The 24,135-nt window shown below is 40.1% G+C and overlaps 1 protein-coding gene across 2 annotated transcripts in view; it reads left to right on the plus strand.

Moving 5' to 3' along the window:
- Positions 1-23,207, plus strand: part of elfn1a (extracellular leucine-rich repeat and fibronectin type III domain containing 1a) — a 122,232-nt gene extending 99,025 nt beyond the window's left edge. For both annotated transcript variants that reach the window (XM_066675047.1, XM_066675046.1), the window contains exon 3: positions 18,664-23,207. In XM_066675047.1, the coding sequence (XP_066531144.1) occupies positions 19,061-21,448 (2,388 nt within the window). In that variant the 5' untranslated portion in view covers positions 18,664-19,060 and the 3' untranslated portion in view covers positions 21,449-23,207. The remainder of the gene's footprint in view (positions 1-18,663) is intronic.
- The last annotated feature ends 928 nt before the right edge of the window (positions 23,208-24,135 follow it).

The following is a 24,135-nucleotide window of genomic DNA, read 5'->3' on the forward strand; positions in this document are numbered from 1 at the left end:
TATGCACTACCACAGTAGTCTTGCGTCATCTATGGCTTTAGGACAGGGCATGCGTACCATGTTTATATGGTATTTTAATGAGAATAATCCTCTCTAAAACCTTCATGCTCCTAAACTGTTGAATAATTAAGCGTCTGACATATACATTTAGTTTTGTAACCCTGTTAAAATGTTCTGCTCTGGTATACAACTTAATGTTGCTCGTATGGAAACACTCTTAACATTGTGGTAAGACAAGCTCATCAGCTACAAAGAACCAGGTCTAATGAGATTGTGACAAAGAAGTGCAGGAATTTACCGTTTTATTTATAGGTCTCAGATTACTTACCAGAATATGATGGTTCACAGGAACAGAGCAAGAAAAAATGGGTGTTTGCTCTAGGTTTGGAACATGTAGACCCAGGAGGGGAAGACTAGGGGAGCACTTGTTTAGAGATGCTCAAAAAAAAAGTCTACAGAAAGTAGGTATTTAAGGGTTTTATTAATATATGTCAGACACTATAGTTAAGTATTTTAAGGCCACCAGACTCCAACAGTCTACCAACCTATGTCCTTGACTGGTACCTGAACAGCTAAATATATCCTGGCAATTTTTTAAATACAGAAAATACCATAAACCATTTTCCAATGATCAGATAGACACGCTAGTCAGTCTTCCAGCCCCAGCTTCGTTCCTGAGGCAGTCCACTCACGGGCGAAAGCATGACGCCATTGTTGACCACTCCACTGAATTGATACAGCCTCCACAAGGTCACTTTGAAAATGTGCCACAGGGAAAGAGGTGTCTGCTTCCATTTCTATCTGCAGGCAGCGGCGGTTCGTGAGGATATAAAAGGTTTTGTCTGATAAACAAATGAATTCAAAGCAGACGGAGGCAATCACAATACCTTGCACTTATCGGAGCGCTAAAGTTAGATAAAGATAATTAGCAGGCCGAGCCCTGTGGCTGTCTGTGCTCTTGAGTGAAGTGTCAAAGTAAAAGCCAGGAGAAAGTCTTTCTGATGACACAAGCAGCGCCGTCTGTGAAAGTGCGGTCAGTCACTCTGGGCTGCCACCTCCGTGGCGTAATTAACGTCCTGTAAAGTGCTAATACCATCCGCAACAAACGAAAGACACATCCTGACGCTTTCTAATTCTCTCGCACTGCGGAGGAATTCCGGTAGGGATCGACATGACCAACATGTCCTCTCTCCCATGGGAGAGTCCGCTTCTGTGAGCCTCATCTCTGCACAAATTACCTTCTGCTGAGCCACACATCACACACTACACTCATACTATACCAAATGACTTCTGATAAACAGAGTGGACTTAAAGGTGGCACGGACCTAGGAGTCCAGTGATAGCTTCAGAATGGAGAGGGGGAGCGAGGGGGCAAAGGTCGCAGGAGAAATGTAAGATAACTATTTCTCATATATACAAAGTATAAAGAATGGCATTCTGTATCCATATACTACATAATAATATACTAATCCTGCAGAAGTAAAGTTCTTGTAAGTGACACTTTCTGAGGGCTGTGCCACATTGTAACGTTCACTATAATATCATTAAATATGTTAAAACTATAAAAATAAAAGAAAACAAATCCTTATTGTGATGGAAATAGTGCAACATTGACATGAGAGAATTAAATTACAAATTTTTAGAGATATGAGCCGTCTCTTGGTTGATTTTTTTTGCCTTATGCCACCCCGGCACTAGGTGGCCCGGTGAGCGTTCAGTTCACTTGGTTATCTTGCCGTGCATCTCTGTCGTATCACTGTTTTTTGTAGCATTACGTGTGTAGCGAGTAATTTAAGTTATAGAGCACAATAAGAAAAACTCCCTCTTCTGCCAGCTTCTTCATCTGATCTTCAAGGTAAATACATTAAATAGAACCAGTTTTCTATTTTTACATTCTCTTTTATTGTGTATTCTTATCTTTTTATACATTACTTGTTATTTATAAGTACATTTTTCTTATTTAAAAATACTTTCAAAATGGTGTGGTTTTGGGGGTGGGGGGTGGGGGCTGGAATGTATTAAGAGCATTTCAATTATTTTCAAATTTTATTTGATATACAGGCAAATTTAATTACAGCTCGTTCACAGAAAGAATTAAACACGGAGGTCAAGGTATTGCTGTATTGTGACGTCTTTATGTAATGAAGTTGTGCATTATATGCTGTATGTTCAGTGAATGGTGGAAAGTAGCTCTGTGGCAGAAGAATTTGCTCCAACAAGGAGAGCAACTTCAGTTGTGCAGAGGTGGTTACAATATATAAGGTGTACAAAAAGAAATGGCAGGAAGCCAGTAACAATAAAAAAAGAAACGAGAACACAACTAATCTGTTTTACTATGTTAAGCAGAAGCATCCAGTTGAGTACGAGGAAAACTCATCAGTTAATGTTAGCTCTAACCCAAGCAGACAGACAACACTGATTCTAGCCTAGCACCTATTTTGTGTTTGTATTTTTACTGTAAAATGTTTGCGGTATTTTACCACATAATTGTTTATGTTTTGTGTTTATATGTCCTGTAAATGTCCTGTTTATATGTCCTTCTACTATATGTTTGAAACAGCAAGTATGTTGATGAAACTGTTGCGCTGTGTGACTGGATTCCGAGACACTAGTCCTGAACCCTATAGCCTTGAATTAGCCCAGAGTCATTTTACCTTTTCACAAATTTGAAGAAAGGACTCAGTAGAAAGGGATTTTCTGATGAGAGTTATAAAGGATCATTTTCAAGTAAAGCCAAAGTGTAGTTTTTGCAGGGAACTGAAAAGCAAATTGTTAGCGCTGACAGATGTATAAAGGAGTATAAAGTTCTGAGGTGTGGAGCAAGGGAGAGCAATCTCTGTAGTGATGGATCATCATCCAGTACTTGAGCTGGAGTAGGGTTTGTGATCCAGACCCAATCATACAACATCACTAGATCAGATCCTCATTGCTATTTTCTGCCTCAATATAGAACATTACGGTGAAATTTAAAGATGTTTGCATATACCATTTTTTTTTATTCCAAACAATCATCCATTTTTTTCGACTGTTTCTTGTTTCTTTCCATATACCCTGCAAGTACACGTTACATTCTTGTACAACACTACATCCACATATTCAGACTGAAAAATGAGTGAGAGTAATTAAATAAAAAATAAGATGTAGGACACATGGTGTGTGCACCCAGAGGCACTGAGCAGGGTTAAGCTAATTGATGGGGTGTAGAAAGAGGGAATGGGGAAAGATGAAGACTTTTGCACCCTGCTGGATAGGACCAAGTGTGCATGTGTGTTTATGGGAGGAGTAGTTACAGTAGTGAGTTGATCTGTGTTATCCAGCAGGCTTAGAGGGGCTTGTGTCTGCTCTGTGCTCAGAGCTCGAGCTCTCATCAGAGAGGAGAGAAACCCCCGATGGTGGAGCACACAGAGGGGCTCCGAGGCATCCTGCTCCTCTCCGCTCTTTACTGAGGCCTGTGGCAGAGCGGCCGCTTCTTAAAGAACTTCCTCCTGGTCAGTCCCATCCCAGCAGGGCTGCCCCCCTCCAACAGCAGTGTGGAAAAAACAGCTCTTGGTTCTCAACTTCCTTCAACTGAGTGCTGAATCCAGGCCAAAGACCTTTTCCCATTAATTAGCAGTGCAGTTATTCCACATGAACAAAATACTATATTGTAGGAGCACTGTATTCGTAGATTTGGAATATTTGCGCAGTCCAAACTACGACAGTCCAGAGGCTGAGCAGTGGACACCAGTGCGGCTCTGTTCACACTTGTGCTTACACGGTGCCACTAAGGGCACAGAGTGTACACGAGTTAACCAGAGCTTTGTGGAGGTGCTCTAATTTGAGGTATGAAGTTGACAAAATTAACTGTAGCTTCACCTACAGTTTATCACTACATTTGTGCCTACAATTATCACATATATATACACACACACCTGAATAACTTCCCAATGAACGAGTATTCGAGCCAGCCCTAACAAAGATTGTTTTCCATTGTTTCACAGTCCATAGCATAACACTTAGCTTTGAGCGTGGTCCTCTTAGTAATATGTGACAAATCCATGTGTGATAAAGAGAAAAATAATGTAAATATCCTAATATTTGACTCCATTAAGTTTTTTTATTTGACTACTTCTCTCAGACTGGTGCGTCAGCTGTATTAATCTGTGCTCCCTCACAGCACGTAGGCACAGAACACCCCGGACACTGATGTCACACGTGCTCAGAGTGGAGAGGTCGAGCTGCTGTGCTGGAGAATGTGTTGTTATGACAACGAGTCCTTCTCCCGCTGGTATTCTATTGCCGAGCACATTCTCAAGCTCATTTAAGAATGTGACGGCATTAAGAGCTCATGTTTAGCATAAGTGTGAATGACAGCGGCTAGCGTGGTCTTTTAATGTCCTCAGTGAAATTGCGCTGCCTATCTGCAAGTGGAGAGAGCATACCTCGATAACTACAGAGACCACAGAACAGATGAAGTTATGTTGCCATGCAACATTTAACATGCCTTGAATGTAAAGTTCTGCAGCTTGAAGCAGTGCTCCACAGTTTCTATGGGTGCAGATGCTTGCAAGCTCTTCTCTTTAAGGGCAGACTCTCATTAGCTTGTCCACAGGCAGCTTGGCCGTTCTAAGCATAAAAATAACGTACAAATGAAACAAGGGAAGAACATTTAGATTTAGAATATCTGAAGATTAGATTCTTCAGATCTTCCTGAAATTAAAACAAACTCATTGTGTTACTCACTTTTATAGATTTATTATAGAACCATGATTTTAACACAGTAGGTGTAATACCCAAATACTTTGTACAAAGCTTCTAATTAATAATTCTGGATATTATTATCACCATTTTTCACAGTTAATGCAATATTAGTGTATATTGCATTTATTTTAGACAGACACACACTTGTAACCTAGACAAGGGCTACACAAAATATAAGTTTGGGACGACCTGCACCTGTTAGTAAAGTGCTTATAGGCAGCCAAAGGGGAGAGTATAGTGGAAATCACACAATACAGCAATACATTCAAATTGATAGCCTTTACTAAGTTATAGACTAAAATGAAGCCCAACTTTTTTCCATGATTCCCTGACACCACTTCAAGAAACAATACAATCAAAAAAGAAACTACAAATTCATTTATAATACTGTGATGCTTCAAATGCTAACACCACATTGTTTGTTGAGGTGAGGAAATGAAGGACAAGGTTTGGGCCCACCGGCAGAATGATAGTCCTTGAAGATGGTTGTTGTTTGTAGCATTAGCCTGACTGACTTCAGCAGAGCATCAAGGAAGGATGTCTACATATAACAGTCCTCCAGCCCAGTCCACGAGGTTATATAAGCATATAAAATCTCTTTCTCTTTATATAGATAAATAGTATGTCATTTAAGGCTGCAACTAACAATTATTTTGATAACTGATTAATCTGTTGATTATTTTTTCGATTAATCAATTATTAATCAGATAAAAAGGGAAACAAGCCAAATTTGATTTCCAGCATTTTATTTAATAAACCAAACTGTCTTTGTACAAAACTTGTTTCCAACAACTCACATAAAAAATGAAATGTATGCTACATTGAGTACAAAAAAAATAAATAATTTTGTAGCAGTAGAATCAATGTAAAGAAACACATAAAAAATTATAATGTGCAATTTCTTTATATTGCATTTCTTTATATTGTTTCTTTATATTGTTTTGTTAAACAACATCCTATTCAAGTATTGAATTTACAGATGGTGAACAGTTTAAATGTCTTTTTAAAGTTAATAATTACTGATCTAAATTACAGACAACAATGCAGGCAAAATGAAATTACATAAATGGGTGATGATGACATGCTGAGAATAAAAGGGAAATTCAACTAACACATGATCAGATATTGTTAAGATATTTAAGATTTTAGAGAACTAATGTTGTAATTGTATAAGGAACACACAACCTACCATTATTAAAAAATAGTGTTTACATGAAGAATTAACACAACAGTTACATTAATTTTATATTTATCAATATTTAATAACAGTGTATGTAATGTAATATACACTTATAATGTAATATACACTTGGCTGTGATACTCAAACACTAACACGCAATGCCAGAGTCAGAAAAGACCTTGAAAAAGGCTTTAAATATGTTATTTTAAAAAATTTTGGATTGATTTTTTTTTAACTGAATGTAACTGCCACCACATTTAAGGTGGAACGGAAAACTCGCTAAATATAAGAGTGATATAAATTTACTAAAAATGAGACATCTTGTTTAACTACTCTAGCAGGCTCTAGTGACATTGAGTGAGAGAAAAAATAGAACTTGTCGCTAACATTAGCTTGACTAAAACTACGGCCTGTTTTGGAACTGCTGGTTGAGCTGAGGGCGGCACGGTGGCGCAGCAGGTAGTGTTGCTGTCACACAGCTCCAGGTTGTGGGTTCGATTCCCGCTCCGGGTGACTGTCTGTGAGGAGTTGGTGTGTTCTCCCCATGTCCGTGTGGGTTTCCTCCGGGTGCTCCGGTTTCCTCCCACAGTCCAAAAAAAACACACGTTGGCGACTCAAAGTGTCCGTAGGTGTGAGTGTGTGAGTGAATGTGTGTCTGTGTTGCCCTGTGAAGGACTGGCGTCCCCTCCAGGGTGTATTCCCGCCTTGCGCCCAATGATTCCAGGTAGGCTCTGGACCCCCTGCGACCCTAAATTGAATAAGCGGTTACAGATAATGGATGGATAGATGGATGGTCGAGCTGACACATTTAAGGAAGAGAAAACTCGGGGGGAAGCTAAGGCTTGTTCGCTAAACGCGAGTGTAATATCAATGTACTAAGAAAAACAAATGTTTTTTAACTACTCTAGCAGGCTCTAGTAACATTGAGTGAGAGAAAAAGTAGAATTAACTTACTATGAACTTACCGTGAATCTCTTTCACACACAGCTCCAACAGGCTTCCTTTTCAGATGTTCATGCAGTGATGATGTGCTGCTGTGCCATGCGAGATCAGCTGTGCACATTTTGCACCCAACGCTGTTCTTTGAAGGCGTTAATGTAAAGTGTTCCCATACGTTTGATGACTTGGGTCGTACATTTTTCTCTCTGCTTGTGCTAACATTATCCTCTGCTGTGACCGCCTCCGCCATTTTTCAAACGCTTCTTCCAGAGTTCGTCACTTGATCTGTGCAAGGCATGGCACTGGTTCCCTTCTTTTACGGTGATCGGCATCCAGCTTAATGGTGCTTTACTGCCACGACTTTGGTTGGCTTACTGCCACAATATAGGGTGTGGCAACTGTACCTATGTGTATAATAACTTAGACCCAACTAATCGATTATTAAATTAGTTGCCAACTATTTTAACACTCGATTTTAATCGACTTAATTGATTAGTTGTTGCAGCCCTAATGTCATTCATTGTCTGTAACTGCTTGTCCAGGGTCTCGGTGGGTCCAGAGCCTATCTGGAATCACTGCACGCAAGGCAGGAACACACTTGGAGGGAGCAATTCTATATGTGAGAGACCAAACAAAACAAAACTGAGTCAGCAATGGCTTTATGTTAGCATAAGCAATTAGCAAATCTACCAATATTAGCCTGGATTAGCACAATATACTTGCATTTAGAAGGCAATGGTAAAACACAATCAAAACAAAAAGTACTTACAAGGGGCATGAAACAGAGCTTCCCACCAAGGAGATTCCAATAAGAGATTACAGGTGTTTAAGAGACAACTCTCCCATACCTCCTGCTTGGCGTCTTTATATATTACCAGGCCCATGATAACTCCCTACAGCCCCCTCAAGGAAAGGAGGAGGAATAATATGCGAAAAAAAAAAAAAAAAAAAAAAACAACCAAACACACACCACTGTATAGAGACCTCCTATATGGGTAACCAAAACGGTCTCTGGATGAGTAACACCTTGTATCTACACTTAATGTCCATTTTATCAGCTCCACGGACCATACAGGAGTACTTTGTAGTCAGACTGTAATACAGACTGTAGTCCAAATGTTTTTTCTGCATACAATTTCACCTTGCTCTTCAAGTTGTCAGGAGCCCCACAGAGAATTCTACCTGTTCTGTGAAATCATACCTGCTCTGTGGTGATCCTGACCATTGAGGAGCAGGGTGGTCTCTGAGGTTCACTTAATACATGAGCAAATGGTTGTTAGTGCATCTCTTTAAAGCACCAAAACATATCAAACACAGTTCATAAATGTATATATTATTGTTTGATTTTGTATGGAAGTGCAACTCATGAGATGAAATTTATGCTTCATAAAACAGGCACCCCACATGGAGACAGCCATATTTGAAACAGGTTTAATACAGAATCTCTGGCACATCCTGGCCACAAGGTGTGAGTTTAATGGCTGTTTAATAATGTGAAGAAGAATCATGTGAGAAAAAGATTTTACTGCTCCTTTAAGGGCAGATCTTCATTAGCTTGTCCACAGAGGTGGAGAGAAAAAGCCATCACTGCTCCACATGCAGCCTGGCCATAATGTCACCCAGACTGGTCAACAGCTGGACGCTGGGCCTGGCGCTGGAGAAGCTGGCTGCTCCTGCCCTACGGTCCACACGGCTTCCACTGGACCGTGGAGATGGAGACTATTAGAGGAGGACAGCCTGGAGACTTTAAAAGAATTTAACACTGAGGAAGCACAAAAAGCCCCTGTAAAAAAAGGAAAAAAAGACCATTCTCAACCACAAACCCCTAGATTCATTTGTGGGTGAAAAGTAAGCAGGCACTGAATATGCATGTTTTGTGATGTTGATGGTATCACTGATATAGTTGCGGTAGATGCAGTTTACTCAGAAAAAGCTTGGGGCCAAGCCAAGCAGCATCTTAAAGGACAAGGCTGGAATATAAATGATGGCTTATGCAGATGAATTTTCTCCCCCGGTCCACCGCAAAAACACACAAACGCCATTACCCTAACAAGGCAGTGTAATTTATACTGGTCCTTTGTGGTAAAGTCAGGGCCTAGCCAGAGTCAGGATGGTCAAACAACAGGCTGCTGCTTTAATATTAATGAGCACACACTCAGACTTAACTCTAACTTTCTCCATTTAAGACCTAACAGACTCCTGGCCTTTACACAGAGCTGGGAGAGGTTTAGGAGGGTTTACGGCCTGCTCTTAGCCTCTGCCTTTCTGTTTATTTTAAAGGTCACACAGCGGCAGATGCAAAACAGTCTGTGTTTGTGTGGTATTTTTTTTTACCCTCTTAAAGCGATCTGACGCTTCAGTGCACACTTTCCACCGGTGAATTTCTCATAGTCATTTCATGGACATTTGAGTCTGGTAACTGAAGTTCTCTCTGGTTTTTTTTTTTTTTTTTTTTTTTTTTTTTTTTTTTTTTATGTAGAGGATAAAGTGTTGCCAGAATTCACATTTTCCCTTTTATTTTCATGCTCAGTTGGAAGCTAAGCCACCTGAGAAACCTTTTCGCTTTAAGCCCTGCCACAGTGTCTCAAGGTGGAGCCACTGCAAATCTACTCTTTGTTCTCAGACTTTTTAAGATCATGTGATATTGTTCCTCATAACACAAGAAAATGATGTCATCTTTCAGTGGAGTGGTTTGTTGGTAATTAGTCCCATTGGTATCATAGCTCGGAGGTTTAGTTAAGTAAATGTCATCCTCTCTAAGGCCATCAGATGGCTTCGATAATACTGCCTGTGGCATTTCAGGCTCATGGTTGACTTATTATGAGGAGATTTAAAGATGTTCTCTTACATTATGTCGTTATTGTTGTTGTAATCAACATCAGCATAATCATTAGGAATGCAGTGGTGGGCAATCATAGTCGATAATACTTCTATCCATTTATTCTCCTGATTATATTGAAAATGAATGTAATAAACAGTTTTTATTAAACTAATCTTCTAAATAATGTGCTTCAGAACAGTTTTACAACAAAACCAGACACTAAATATATTAAAATGCTTAGTGTAGTATAATCATTCATTCATTCATTATCTGTAACCGCTTATCCAGTTCAGGGTCGCGGTGGGTCCAGAGCCTACCTGGAATCATTGAGCGCAAGGCAGGAATACACCCTGGAGGGGTCGCCAGTCCTTCACAGGGCAACACATACACACACACACACACACACACATTCACACCTACGGACACTTTTGAGTCGCCAATCCACCTACCAACGTGTGTTTTTGGGCTGTGGGAGGAAACCGGAGCACCCGGAGGAAACCCACGCGGACACGGGGAGAACACACCAACTCCTCATAGACAGTCACCCGGAGCGGGAATCGAACCCACAACCTCCAGGCCCCTGGAGCTGTGTGACTGCGACACTTAGTGTAGTATAAGTCCGTTATAATTTCTAATGTATTGTAATTGGTATTAAAATTTATCATTACTGCTTCATTTTCATTAGTGACTTTTATATTTATTTTAGATTTTATGAATGAACACACTGTTTCAGTGTTTACCAGTCATGCTATTTTTGCAACACTTCTAATAAAATTTAAATATATTTCTCTGAGCTGATTAAATTGTGTATACTTTAAATCTAACTGAATATAACTGAAATGACATAGTAGTGATTTAGTACAAATTTGTTTTCCCCTAATAACTAGTACATAACTATTTCAGCACAATTCAAGCAACCCCCCCCCCGCCCACCCTTCCCAGGTTGTTTTCAAGTGGAATATAATTGAGAAATATGGAGATGTTGGATAACTACTCCTGGTTTATCATGGAGTTTTATCACAGTGTAAAACGCAGCTGTCGGTTTAAGTAGAAGTATTAAAAAAACATGAACGTTGGTACAAGGATTCATTCCAACAGCAATGACAGTCCTTAATGCATTACTGCTCCTATAAGCTTCCCAAAACTTCAGCATGATTTACTTGCGTGCAGTTTGGCTGAAGTTTTGCTCCGAGTGGGTGCCTGGAGCGCAGTGCTTGAGATAGACAGACATCAAAGCCGTGGGCCTGTCCCAGAGCAGTGGGATTACTGATGTGAGAGCCACACAGTCCTGTGGGCCTTAGCCATGCACCCACTGCTCCCCATGCCAAGATGCTCCCAGCATATGGCTGTCTTTACCCCTCCTGAGGCACTGTAGAAACAAACTTCATTTCTGCAGTCCTGCCCGATGGCTTCCATAGAAACTCTAAGAGAAAATAAATCCAGTTTTGAGGGAAACCATGGATGAAGCTCAAGCCAGGGCAGAAACATGAGGTACACAGTTTGAGTTTAGTATAGAGATGTCGAGGGTTTTTCATTTATGTATAATGCAAGACTAACTTGACAATGCCTGGATAGCAGGTCTGGTTATCTCTCCCCCAGGCAAGCTGTGCTTCAGAGGGCTTCTGTATAAACTCTGCTCTGCTGCTCCAAGCTCCCCAACAACACACATAGATAACACTGAAATACAGCTATGTGTTTTTTGGCTGTTGGCAGATTTTAATTTTCATCAAGCACATGCAACACAATGTTTTTCAGCCCCTGCGAGACAATTCAGTCGCATTTTAATTCTCTTCACTGATTATTCTCTATTTTACATCATTTTTCTCCCCGATTTACTCACTGTCAATTCAACCTGTCAGCTAGACCTCCCTCAATCAAATGATGGTACCGAGCTGAGAGGATGAAGGCCAGCCCATGTGGCCTTGGAAACATTGCTTCTTTTCAAACTGCCTCTAATGCACCCCGACTGAATAGCTAACTACACTAGGTGGGGAACGCCAATTGCCCATATCCCCACTCCTTTTGGAATTTTGACTGATTGTGCACTGTAGTTAAAATGTTAATGTATTGCAGATTGGTGTGGGACACCAAGCCTCATTTAAAATATTTCATGACCAGTTAATGACTCTTGGTGACATTAATATTTCAGGAATAATCTTAAAAGCCCTGGACATTCATAGTTAAAGCCTTATCCGTAGCAGAACCAACTCCTCAAGCCTTTGAATAATATTTCTGCTACCATATCTTCTGTATGAAAGGAACAGTTAGCATATTATATATGCTGTAAGAATGAAAAATATATAGTGGTCAAAGACCAAGCAATGGACTTTCTTCTGTGAAAAATGAGAATTCCATGTGGTAGACAGAGGTATCTCAGTCTTTGCCTAAGGCTAATCCTGTTAATATCTACCTTTTATCTCATTACTTCTTCCATGTTCTTTCATGTCCACCTCTTCACCTCCATCTGCTCTGTGAGAAAAGGCAGAAGAGAAATAGGCTTCCTTCTTGCAGTTTGTTTGACAGCAAGCATAAGAAAAGCCAAGGTCAGCAAATAAGACGATGACCCCTGATCTGTTCAGTACAGTGTTATTGCCATTGCGCTTGGGGCTGTAATTGCCCTGAACATGCATAATCCCAGTTGCCTCTTTCTTGATGTTGTAGGTGTGGGGTCTTTTACAGCTCTGACCAATGCTTGTCCTCTAGAGTCCTTCTTCTATCCTCCTCCATGGACCACTGAAGTGGTGCATCATTCTATAGTCTGTGTAAAGTCCATGTTAGCAATTCTGGGTCTAAGAAGGATTTCCAAATTGCAGAAATGAATGGGGTTTTTGAAGTGAACTGTATGTGAACAATGCTTGATGTGTGTTCTATGTCAATGGACCTTCTGAATACAATAAATGCTAGAACCATGCAGCAAGCAAGCTACAAACCACACCAGCTCCTTAAACTGTAATCAACTAATGCTAAGCTCTAATTGTTTACCATATCAGATGAAGCTTGCTGGTTTGAGGATTTGTATGGATCAGCTACCAGTCGTATAATATAGTGTCAGCCACAGATGCTTCACTCACAAGTTGATGGAGATTCTGATACATTCAGTGTACTAATTGGCCTCACTGTCAGGATTGTGCCACCTGCATTCTGATTGGCTCTCTGTACATCCCCATATACACACTTCTATGCATAGTGGCTCTTACTGGTCCGAGGTCATAAAGACTGTCTCCATCTACACGTCATGTCAAAACAGACTTGTGAATGGTATGTGTCAGTCAAATTTCTTTTCCTACAGTAGTAGACAGTTCTTGGCCACATTAAGTCTAGACTGGCAATTTAATATTAATTCAGTTTTTATTGTTAGCTTTCATATCACACAATTGAAATCAACACAATGTACCACTGCTTTCTTACAGATGCACTAATTGTGTTTTTGAAAGGACACCTCAGGAAGTCAAGGTTATTTTGTGTTTAATTAGTTTGACATTTAAATATAGAGTTACAATAGGACATTGCAGAAAATAGGTATGATATATATGACTACATTATCTAGCAGAGCTAAGTACATGATTAACATTAGCCTACTAATATAAATATTTCTATTATATTTAATATTGCAGAGAAGTTTTGAAATATCTATTCGCTTATCCCTCATTATACACACACACACACACACACACAGACACAGGTAGGCAGACTGGTGACTGTCCCTAGGGATGAGTGAATGTGAGTGTGTGAAAAGGACTGCCTTCCCCTCCAGGGTGTGTTCCCGCCTTGCTCCCAGTGAATCTGGGTAGGCTCCGGAGCCACCGCGACCCTGAATTCACTGACACTGTGGCAGAATCGTTAATGGTAGATATTCAGTAAATTTAGTTAGAGATCATAATTGTATTCTAGAATAACTGTAGATTATAAAATTCTGCTGATATTTATGCTTTACATCTCATATGCTATTCAGAAGAAAAGAAACTGGAGACATCTAGAACAGCAGAAAGTAAGGTGGTTATCTTAGCTTTGATCATGGGCCTTTGCCCACTGTTCAACAACAAGTGCAGGAGTCTTGCCGCTCTGAAATTATGGCACATTGATACCTGTTACTCATGGCCAGATTTTGTAAATGAAAAACTTAAAATCAGCTCAGGTTCAAGGTAAATCCACCTGGAACATTACAGAAGAGACACTCTTGCTGTACAGACATAAAAGAAAGAACAAAGACATCATACAAAATAGCAACATTTCAGCTGCCTCGGCCAAACACGGCCTTTTTTGCATTCTCGGGCATAGCTTCACACATTCAGGAGCGCAAAGGTATAAACAGAGCACAAAGAGAATACTCAGATGTCCTCCTAATGGAATTGCAGGCAGAACGATCTAATACACTTGCTCTGTAGTGCACAACCTGAGTCTCTCCACTAGAAAAGACTGAATTTTAACAAAAGGGAAAATGAATAATGAGGGGAGTCCACTCTAATTTTGAAAGAGAGTTAAGAGGGTTGGGAATGCAGGACAAATACAATGGGTGGTGATACTGTCTACAAAGCTCTTTGCTGCTGTACACTTGTAGAAAAATGACATATCAGTGTATGTGAGAACAAAGGGAGCTTTCTGTTGCAGTCTGGAAAATACTCTGACAATGTGCATCAGTAATAAATCATACAAATTTAAAATTATACAAAGGGAATTTATTGAATAGAAAAAAACCCACTGTTCTAAAAACATATTGTTTCTGTCATAAAACCTTTTGCCTTGGAAATGTTGTGTCAGATCATGGCCTAATGGAGAATGAAAAAATGTCTTTCGCATTAAAATATATCAATGTGATGCGATTTCTTATTAAAAAAATAAAAACTGCAGGGACCCCCCAGAGCCTTCTAGGGCTTTAAAGAAGCTCTAAATATTTGTATGAGCAACACATCTCTAATGTTTAACTGGTATAATTACCATGCTTGTTGCATTTATACAGTGTAAGAAAAGCAGTAATTCTCATTATGCTAAACTTTGATCTGAAATGTCTTTAGAAATGATCAGTGAGATTACTGTAGTATAGTGTGGCTTTGCTGCCACAGCTTCAAGGTGTCTGACTCTGGGTTTAGGTCACTGTTTCTGAGGAAACTGGTGTGTTCTCTGTGCCTGTATGGGTTTCCTCCTGTAATTCAATAAGTGAAACTGTCCACAGGTGTGAGAGGCTGTATGGTGCCCTGGCATTGTGTACAGGGTGTGTTCCTACATTGTTCCCAAAGTTTATGGGTAGGCTCCGTTCAAACCCTGATCGCTGGTACCATTTTACTGTGAAGGTCCTCACTAGGTACACTAATGTTTTAATGTACTGAAACTCTCAATAATTCACATTATAATTTGTGAATTAAATTTGTGTGTTCATTGCACCATGATAATGTCATTTTCACAGATATTTCCTCAACTACCAAAGTTCAATCCCTTTTTCTCCTTCCTCTTCCTTGTGTCTAGCATTTCACTTACTCCAGTCACAGCAACCAGATCTATAAAAAGCCCAACTTGCTGTGTAATTGATATTTTCTGAATCCTCAGCAGAAGCTGGGTGATACCAGCGTGCCACTGTGATAGAGCACAGAGAAATACCATGTGATTCTTAGGATCCAAACATGTCATTTGTTGTTTAAAGTAGAGAGGGAGCACTTTAATCCCTCCATTTCCCAGCCCTCAGTCTGGCGAGGGAACATCTAATCCTTACAGCGGAGTAAATATAACGCTTGTCTAACGTATAGATCTTTCACTGCTTGGGAAGTGAAAACCCAGCCTTGATCCACTGCCTGCCTTATAGAGATTTAAGGACTGCAGGTATCGGTGCACTTATGAAATGCTTTTTGGGCCCCCACCCCCTCTCCCCTGAATGCTGTATAATTCACTTCTGGATGGCTTGTGTGAAATGTAAATCACCCTCACAGCCATGGAGGAGAGTGCTCTTTTTTTCTCTCTCGCCCCTTTTTTCCCCTCTGTCTCTCTGATTTTCACAGGCACAGAAGCAGCACAAGTTATGTCAGACCATGGCTGGTGGAGGGCCACTCAAAAAAGTGCAATTAGTGCCAGCTCCCAACTCCATGGATTCACTGTCAACAAATCAGTGTTAGGGGAAAATCTCAGCTTATAAATCCAACTTGAGGTATTTCAAGGTCTTGGAGAAAAGAATTATGCTGTAATGAATGCATTTCCTCAAAAAAAAACAAAAAAAAAAAACACACCTTGGTGTAATCCCTTAATTCAGATCTCTTTGATGTAATGTCACAGCTTTTTTTTTTTTTTTCAATACCCTCTCATCATAGAGTTCATCTGGGATCGCAGAAAGGCCTATGAAAATGATCACATTAAGGCATGCTGGTAGAGTTCAGCTTATTGGTTAAACCAGCACTTCTTGAACTGGGGCTGCGGCACCGAGTGAACCATAGAAAGTCAGTAGTATCATTTTATTTTGTTTCCATTTTATTCAATGTGGCACACATAATAAGCAACAAAATACTGAAATGAATATCAACTATTCAGCCCTAGGTGTTGAAATAAAAATTAAATTAAATATAGGTAAAAACCACATGATCAGTTAAACTACTGAGGTTCAATGCAACCCAACACTATTAAGCAGGAGAGTAATCTACATAGCTTTATGTATGAAATGATGGCAAAATTCAGCCAGGTTTCAATGTGAATATGTACATATTTGACAGAAATACCCTGCCCAAAGATTTCTACCATGTTTACAAACTATAATTTGCTTTTAATGAATATACACATGAATTTATAAACCTAAACTAAACACTAATCCTACAACTTTAACTAAAATCTTTCAGAATAAAGTCACAGAGATATGACAGTTTTCCTTTACAACCTAGATCCTCATTCAAAAGTTATAAACCATAAATGCAAGTAATAAATAGAAAATAAACTATGCACATTATGTAAGTCCATTTCTAAAGAAGCATATGTTACCCTAAACAATTACACTCTGAATATCTAGAACCTGTTAAGCTGAGGTTTTGAAATTAATTGCTCTACAATTGTACTAACAAATACTCATTTATTACCTAGAATTGAAGGGACTGTAAAAGAAATGTTTAACTGAGAATACAGAAACAGACTCTCATCTTAGAGCACACTACAGAATGTATTGGTTATGCAGTGCATGCAAACACTTTAAGACCTTTGCTGAAGAGAAGGGAAAATGCTCTTCCCTTACTGCTGTGATTAAGGAACTTTGAGGTTTGGAGTATAGACTGTGATTCACAAAGTAATTGCAAAGTGCACTCCTTAAAGTGAAGTGTCTCACTAGATACTATGGTATGGGTGATGTACAGATAAACTGTATACAGAGGCTGAACACATCTCTAGGCTATTTTTAAAAGGAGCTTATTGAGTATGACACTCATATCACTTCAAAGAGGGTATCACAGACTTACCTCTGAGGAAAAGCGTTCCTCCTGTAATTCTCCAAGATAATCAAAATGAGGCCAGGCAATCACTGCAGTGCATACACATTTTCACATCTTTGTATTTATAAATGAGACAGGATGTTGTTGTGCCAGCTGGTTACAAGAATACAAGACTCTGCTAAAGAAACAGTTTATAGCACTTTTTTGCCATTTCATTGGAATTGGAATATAATTTAGAAAAAATTACTACTTAGAGTCTTACTGATTTAATGTGCATTTGCACCTGATTTTTAAAGCATAGAGTGCAATGGGAATACTTTAAGGCTCACTAAGAGAGCATGTGAGTAGGTGAAGCATTTGATACGGTCCAGTCATGGGTCATCACCCTCAAATCACATGTGCAAACATTTCTTATGCGCTTGAAAGGACTTGGTTGTTCTGGGTCTAGGAAAATAAAGAAATAAAAAATACAGCTGGACATACACATGGACAAACACCATGAATCTCTGTGATCTCACAGATGCTACTCTAACTTAAATACATGGATAGGAATTGGTTAGGTGCAGGGGAATGAACAGAAGTCTTTGGGTTTGCTTCCATAGCCTGGATCTTCTAAAATGATTTTTGCTATGGCCAGTGGAGCTCACAGCTGCCTCAATGTGGCATGGATGCCTGGCAGGGATGTATGTGTGCTGAACCATGCTTTCCCCCTTGTGTCTGCTGCTCTGGGAGGCCTACCTGCATTTTGTGAGGGCATGAAGTGTTTTTCTTCATAGTGAAATGGCTTTACCCCTTGTTTTTCTTTCCTGTTCATTTACTGCGCAGTCAAGTCTGTGGTTCATAAGAGTCCAAGGCGTACAGCGAGGCCAGAGTTAACAAACATTTCTAAAAATGGGGCTATGTACTATAAATCCATAAGAGTATTTTTATGTTGTCTTTAAAGGCTTGCACATGCTGGTCTCCTTGGATATCACCGCAAATAGTAAATCACTTCGGTGCAAGACTTAACAAGCTTACCCAGATATGCTGGTCATATATGGAATTTCCTGTGCATACTACAAATTGATTAACTAGTCTTGAGAAACCAGCAGCTGTATCAAAGGAGCTATATTACAAGGCTGAATATAATGGATCTGATGCAGCATCTAAATGTTGGTTCATCTCAGTCTGACAGTTGCACAGTTAATGGGGTGAAAACGGGGACGCTCTGTTTTCCCTAACCTGTCAAGTGGTAATTGGCCAATGGTTTCCTATAATAGCAATATGCCACCGGGACTGCACCTCTTAAATTGTGTACAAAATAATTGCATGTCCTTGCAACAACAACAAAAGCTATTTGCTGCATTTCAAATGACACTATAAAGAGTAAATATTATGATATTAAAATCTTCCAAAGCAACAGCGTTTTAAATTGACTAAATGCTTTAATCATGTCATACTCGGAATTTACCTCTAGAGGTGTATCCCTCACAATACTGCATTACACTAATGACAAAGCATAGTACTTACAGGCTGTGTTAGACATTATCTAACAATATAATGTTTACAATTACTTTATATGGATGCTCACCATTTGTTTCTTCTTTTTACAGGGTGTACCTCTGGAGCCATAAATGAGACCAAAGCAATGGGAAAGGAAAGGAAGATACGAGGAGAAAAAGAGTGCCATCAACAATGTTATCTCCAGAGAAATTAAGCACAAGCTAGTCTGAAGCTGTGAAAGACCACAACTGCAAGATTACTCTAAAGGAAACTGCTCTAAATGCATATGCTGTGGCTGTAATGGAATGACCACTAGTTGGAGTGATACTTCCAGCTGTTTTGAGAAGAAAAAATATTGAAGACTTGATTGGATTTGAAATCGGACATCTGCTGCACGTTGACTCCATATAGAAACAGCTGACTATCCTGCCAGAATACTGTGAGGCTCAGTCCAGCCTATTCAAAACTAAAAGTGACATCCCAAGCTGAAAGCTACCAGCTGTGTTCATGGCTTCCAGGAAGGTATCCATGGCTTGTAGTGGTGGCATGGTGATGAGTGCCTTTTTCTGGTCTGTGGCCATAATCTATCTGACTCACATAGGTGGAGTGAGGGGGGATTGCTGGCTCATTGAAGGAGAAAAGGGCTTTGTGTGGCTGGCTATTTGCAGCCAAAACCAGCCACCTTATGAGGCCATTCCTCAGCATATCAACAGCACCATCGTGGACCTTCGCTTGAATGAAAATAAGATAAAAAGCATCCATTACTCTGCCCTCAGCCGCTTTGCCAACCTAACATACCTGAATCTAACAAAGAATGAGATTAGCTATATTGAGGATGGGGCATTTTCTGCCCAGTTCAACTTGCAGGTTCTCCAGTTGGGTTTCAACAAACTGCGAAATTTAACTGAAGGGATTCTCAGGGGGTTGGGCAAGCTACAGTACCTCTACCTCCAGGCCAACCTTATTGAGACTGTGACACCCAATGCCTTTTGGGAGTGCCCAAACTTAGAAAACATAGACCTCTCCATGAATCGCATCCAGGTGCTAGACGGGTCCACCTTCACCAGTCTAACTAAGCTGACCACTTGTGAGCTCTATACTAACCCCTTCAACTGCTCCTGCGAGTTGCTGGGATTCGTCAAATGGCTCTCGGTCTTCCCTAACCGAACAAATGAACGGATGGTGTGCGATTCTCCTGCAGGCGTTTCTGGTTACAGTCTCCTGAGCCAGAATCCAAATAATCCTACTCAGCGCAATGCACTGCATATGCTGTCCACTGTGTGCACGGAGGAGAACCCGACTCTGTATCTTCCTGTGACTCCCGAGACCACAACTTACCCTTTAGATCCTACACTATGTGGGCTGGAGGACTGTTCGTCTGGTACTGAGCCAGATGATATCAGCATTAGCCCAACTGAAGGCATAGATATGAAACCAATCATGAAGCTCAAGCAAGTCTCCCACACAAATGCAGTCATAACCATTCAGATCCCCCACCCATTCAAGAAAATGTATATTCTTGTTCTGTACAACAACAGCTTCTTCACAGACATTCAAAACCTGAAACGGCAGAAGGAGGACATTGAACTGAAAAACCTGAAACCCCACACTGATTACACTTACTGTGTGGTTTCCATACGCAATTCCTTGCGATTCAACCACACCTGTCTGATGTTGTCCACGAGTTCCAGAAATGGGAGAGTCAAAGACACTAGTAACGCCACAGCCACTCACTACATAATGACCATCCTGGGATGCCTCTTCAGCATGGTAATAGTCTTAGGAGTGGTCTACTACTGCTTACGAAAGAAAAGGCAGCAAGACGAAAAGCACAAAAAGACAGGGAGCATGAAAAAGAATATCATAGAGCTCAAGTATGGTGGAGAACTGGAGGGAGGGACTATATCCAGAATGTCTCAAAAGCAAATGATGGCTGGAGACAGTATGTCTCGCATGCCATATTTGCCCTCTGGGAGTGAGATGGATCAGTATAAGCTTCAAGACATAAGCGATACGCCGAAAATGGCAAAGGGCAATTACATGGAGGTGAGGACTGGGGAACACCCAGACCGTAGGGAGTGTGAGATGGCCATGCCAAGCAATAGCCAAGGCTCTGTTGCTGAGATCTCTACAATTGCAAAAGAAGTGGACAAGGTCAATCAAATAATTAATAACTGCATAGATGCCCTGAAGTCAGAGTCAACCTCTTTCCAAGGAGTGAAGTCAGGAGCAGTTTCAACAGCAGAGCCACAGTTGGTTCTGATCTCAGAACAGCCCCAAAGCAAGTCTGGCTTCTTGTCCCCTGTGTACAAGGATAGCTACCACCACTCTTTACAGAGACACCATTCCTCAGACGCATCCCCAAAGCGACCCAGCACAGCCACTGGTGGTCCCATGCGGAGTCCGAGGCCTTACCGCTCTGAGGGGGCATATAAATCAGAGTCCAAGTACATAGAGAAGACATCACCAACAGGTGAGACCATCATGACTATAACTCCGGCAGCTGCGATACTGAGAGCAGAGGCTGAGAAGATTCGGCAATACAGTGAGCATCGGCACTCCTATCCCGATGCCCAAATCGAGGAACTGGAGGGGCCAGAGAGTCGCAAAACCTCCATCTTGGAGCCCCTGACAAGGCCTCGGCCCAGAGACTTGGCTTATTCCCAGCTCTCTCCACAATATCATAACCTTAGCTATTCCTCCAGCCCCGAGTACTACTGTAAGCCAACTCACAGCATCTGGGAGCGCTTCAAGCTCCATCGCAAACGACACAAAGACGAGGAATATATGGCAGCAGGTCATGCCCTGCGTAAAAAAGTGCAGTTTGCGAAAGACGAGGACCTGCATGACATTCTAGATTACTGGAAAGGTGTGTCAGCCCAACATAAATCTTAATCTACCCAAGTGTTTGTTCAAGTCTTTCTTTTTTGTTGTTTGACCACATAAATCAAGACATTTTAACTACTACTACAACACAGCCAACTTTGACTAAAATGGGGAGGGATTAACTGGGCATATAAGTTAGTTTTGTGAGTTTACCAAAATTAAAGGACATACATTAAGCAACAAGAAGAGAACAAAAAGGAAATTTAAAAAAAAAAATCTATGTTCAAGTGGATTCTAAGTGTTTGGTTCCGCATGGCCAAGTCCTGTGACAATGGATTTGCTACTGTGTACGGTGAGGAAAAAATTATAAAAAAGACAAAAAAGAAAAATACTACGACAACATCTTCAAATTCTTTGTATTTCTTCTCACTGTACACTGATAACTGAACAGTTCTCTCTATATATATATTTGAGTTATACATACAAAGGGACTAATGTACAGATAGTGTTTCTATATTTGCAAGGTTTGCTGGTTATAAGAGGTGAAATATATATATATGACATGTACGATTCAGGTTTAGACCATGGATTTTTGGAGTCAGCTCCTGTGATATTATTTGTTCCTGATGAATGTTTGAGTGTCATGATGGATAAACATTGCACTGGTTTCTGGAATGATGTACTCCCCTGTGAACCGCTGTTGACTCAAGCCTGCTCAGTTTTATTATTCATGTCACAAAAAATGCACAATCCTACAAAATTATCAAAGGCTGGGAACATTGTCTACATTGTAATGAATCAGTGGGATCTGAAACATCTGCATGACAGAGACAGAGTTTCAAAGTGGGTAAAATGTACAGAATGAGAGGTATAGCTGTGAAATCAATTCCTGTACTTTTCCCATTTGTGATTTTCCTATTGGTCAACTTACCACTTATTTTCTCAACTATACAAAGCCTACTCTAGAACAGACTTCCAGCTTTTACAGTATCTGAAGGTCAACCAAAGTGCTTGGGTGGCAGCTCATCACATTTTTCCTGCAGATGTTTCTTCTAGTTTCCAGCCGTAAGAATGAATGTATTACCTGCAGTACATGAAGGTATAATGCAGCCCTTTTTCACAGCTGCATGTTTTGTTATTCATGTGTCTTTTGAATTATGCGCAGGTTCTCAACACTAATAACCAGATAATATCTACAATAATAACAATGACAGCAGACATTTATAGAATTATGAGTATCATTTTAGTTTTTTTTCTAATATTTGGCAGAGACAAAATGTTTTTGTATATGTCAAAAGTGGCTCAGTGGAAAAGGAGATACAATAGGGATCAGGAGCGAGAGAGAGAGAGAGAGAGCTAGAAGAAGAGAGACTGACTTCCTCCTGCCTCAACCTGTCACCACTGGATTTGTACATCACCTGAACAGTGTTCTAAAGGAAGTGACTGAGACATCTGATTTCTTATTTCAACCGCCTTAAACTTCTGGAATATATGTATAACTGTATTTTTTCTTTTTTCTTTAAGTGTTGATGTTTTATGAAAAAGAAAAAAAAAAAAAAAAAAAAGGTCTTCATTTTTTTGTCATTTTTTTTTAAAGAAAGCATTTCAATAGATTGAGAGCTGTCCGATTTATAGGCGATCTAGCGAGTAACCTACATGTTTTTATAATGCATATTGTAGCACTCCTATATCATAAGAAACAGACTTAGAATCATTTGGACAATGTGAATGAAAGCAAATGTTGCCGAGTTACATCGAGACAACCAAGAGCACAATAAAGTGTTATTTTTATTTCTTCTGTTACCTGCTTTCAGTCAACTACTGTGAAATAAAGGAAAGGGAGCACCCATACATTCAAAACCCTCATGATAACACTGTGTGGCGTCCCGTGATGTACCGCGCATGTCCAATATTTTGTATAAACCTCTCAGTGACTCCGTTCAGTTACTCATAGGGTGTACGCACTGTGGACCTGTTCATGTTACTCATAGGGTGTACGCACTGTGGACCTGTTCATGATAATCATGCCCAATAACCAGCGTTGGGCTAGAGGGGTACAGAACCCCTCTAGCTGCTGAGTAATGGAGTTGTGTTCTCTAGAGTGGAATTGCACCATTCAGTAAGAGCAGGTTTTTGAGTGGTGTTTGAGATACAAAACTAACCACCCATTAACCTCAAAAAAATAAAAAATAAATAACTCATGACATAATGGCATTAAATCCTCACAGAAATCCAACATCTAGACAAAAGACTCCTCATAAAGAGTCTAAATGGCCCAGTCCTTTAATGCCTATAAGGATTAGAACTGAACTGCTAAAATACAATGAAAAAGATTGAAAAATACAATTCTGTTTACACTGAACTTAATAAAGGTATACAACTGCACAACTTCTAGACAGTCTAGATCTCCACTTTAATGCAAGTCAATATAAAGTTACCAGAGCTTCACCTAGTCTTGGAGATTTCAGTTCAAGTTTATCATGGGTCACTAGCAACCGTGTTGACCATACTTGCAAAAACAGTACATCTGAAGTACTTAAAATGGCTAGTAGTACTGCCTATACATAAATACACAAGCATATCAATTTTAGTTTATCACCACATCACCAGTATTTCAATTGATACAGCTACTTATATACCTAATACAAATGTTTCCATCAGGAAATGTTCAGAGTATGAAACGCAGCTGATGTGTTCAAACAATGTTGGAATTGAGGGGATGGGAAACAAGATAGGTGATTTTCATAACAGGCATC

This window comes from Hoplias malabaricus, chromosome 6 (assembly GCF_029633855.1).
Source record: "Hoplias malabaricus isolate fHopMal1 chromosome 6, fHopMal1.hap1, whole genome shotgun sequence".
NCBI lineage: Eukaryota > Metazoa > Chordata > Actinopteri > Characiformes > Erythrinidae > Hoplias > Hoplias malabaricus.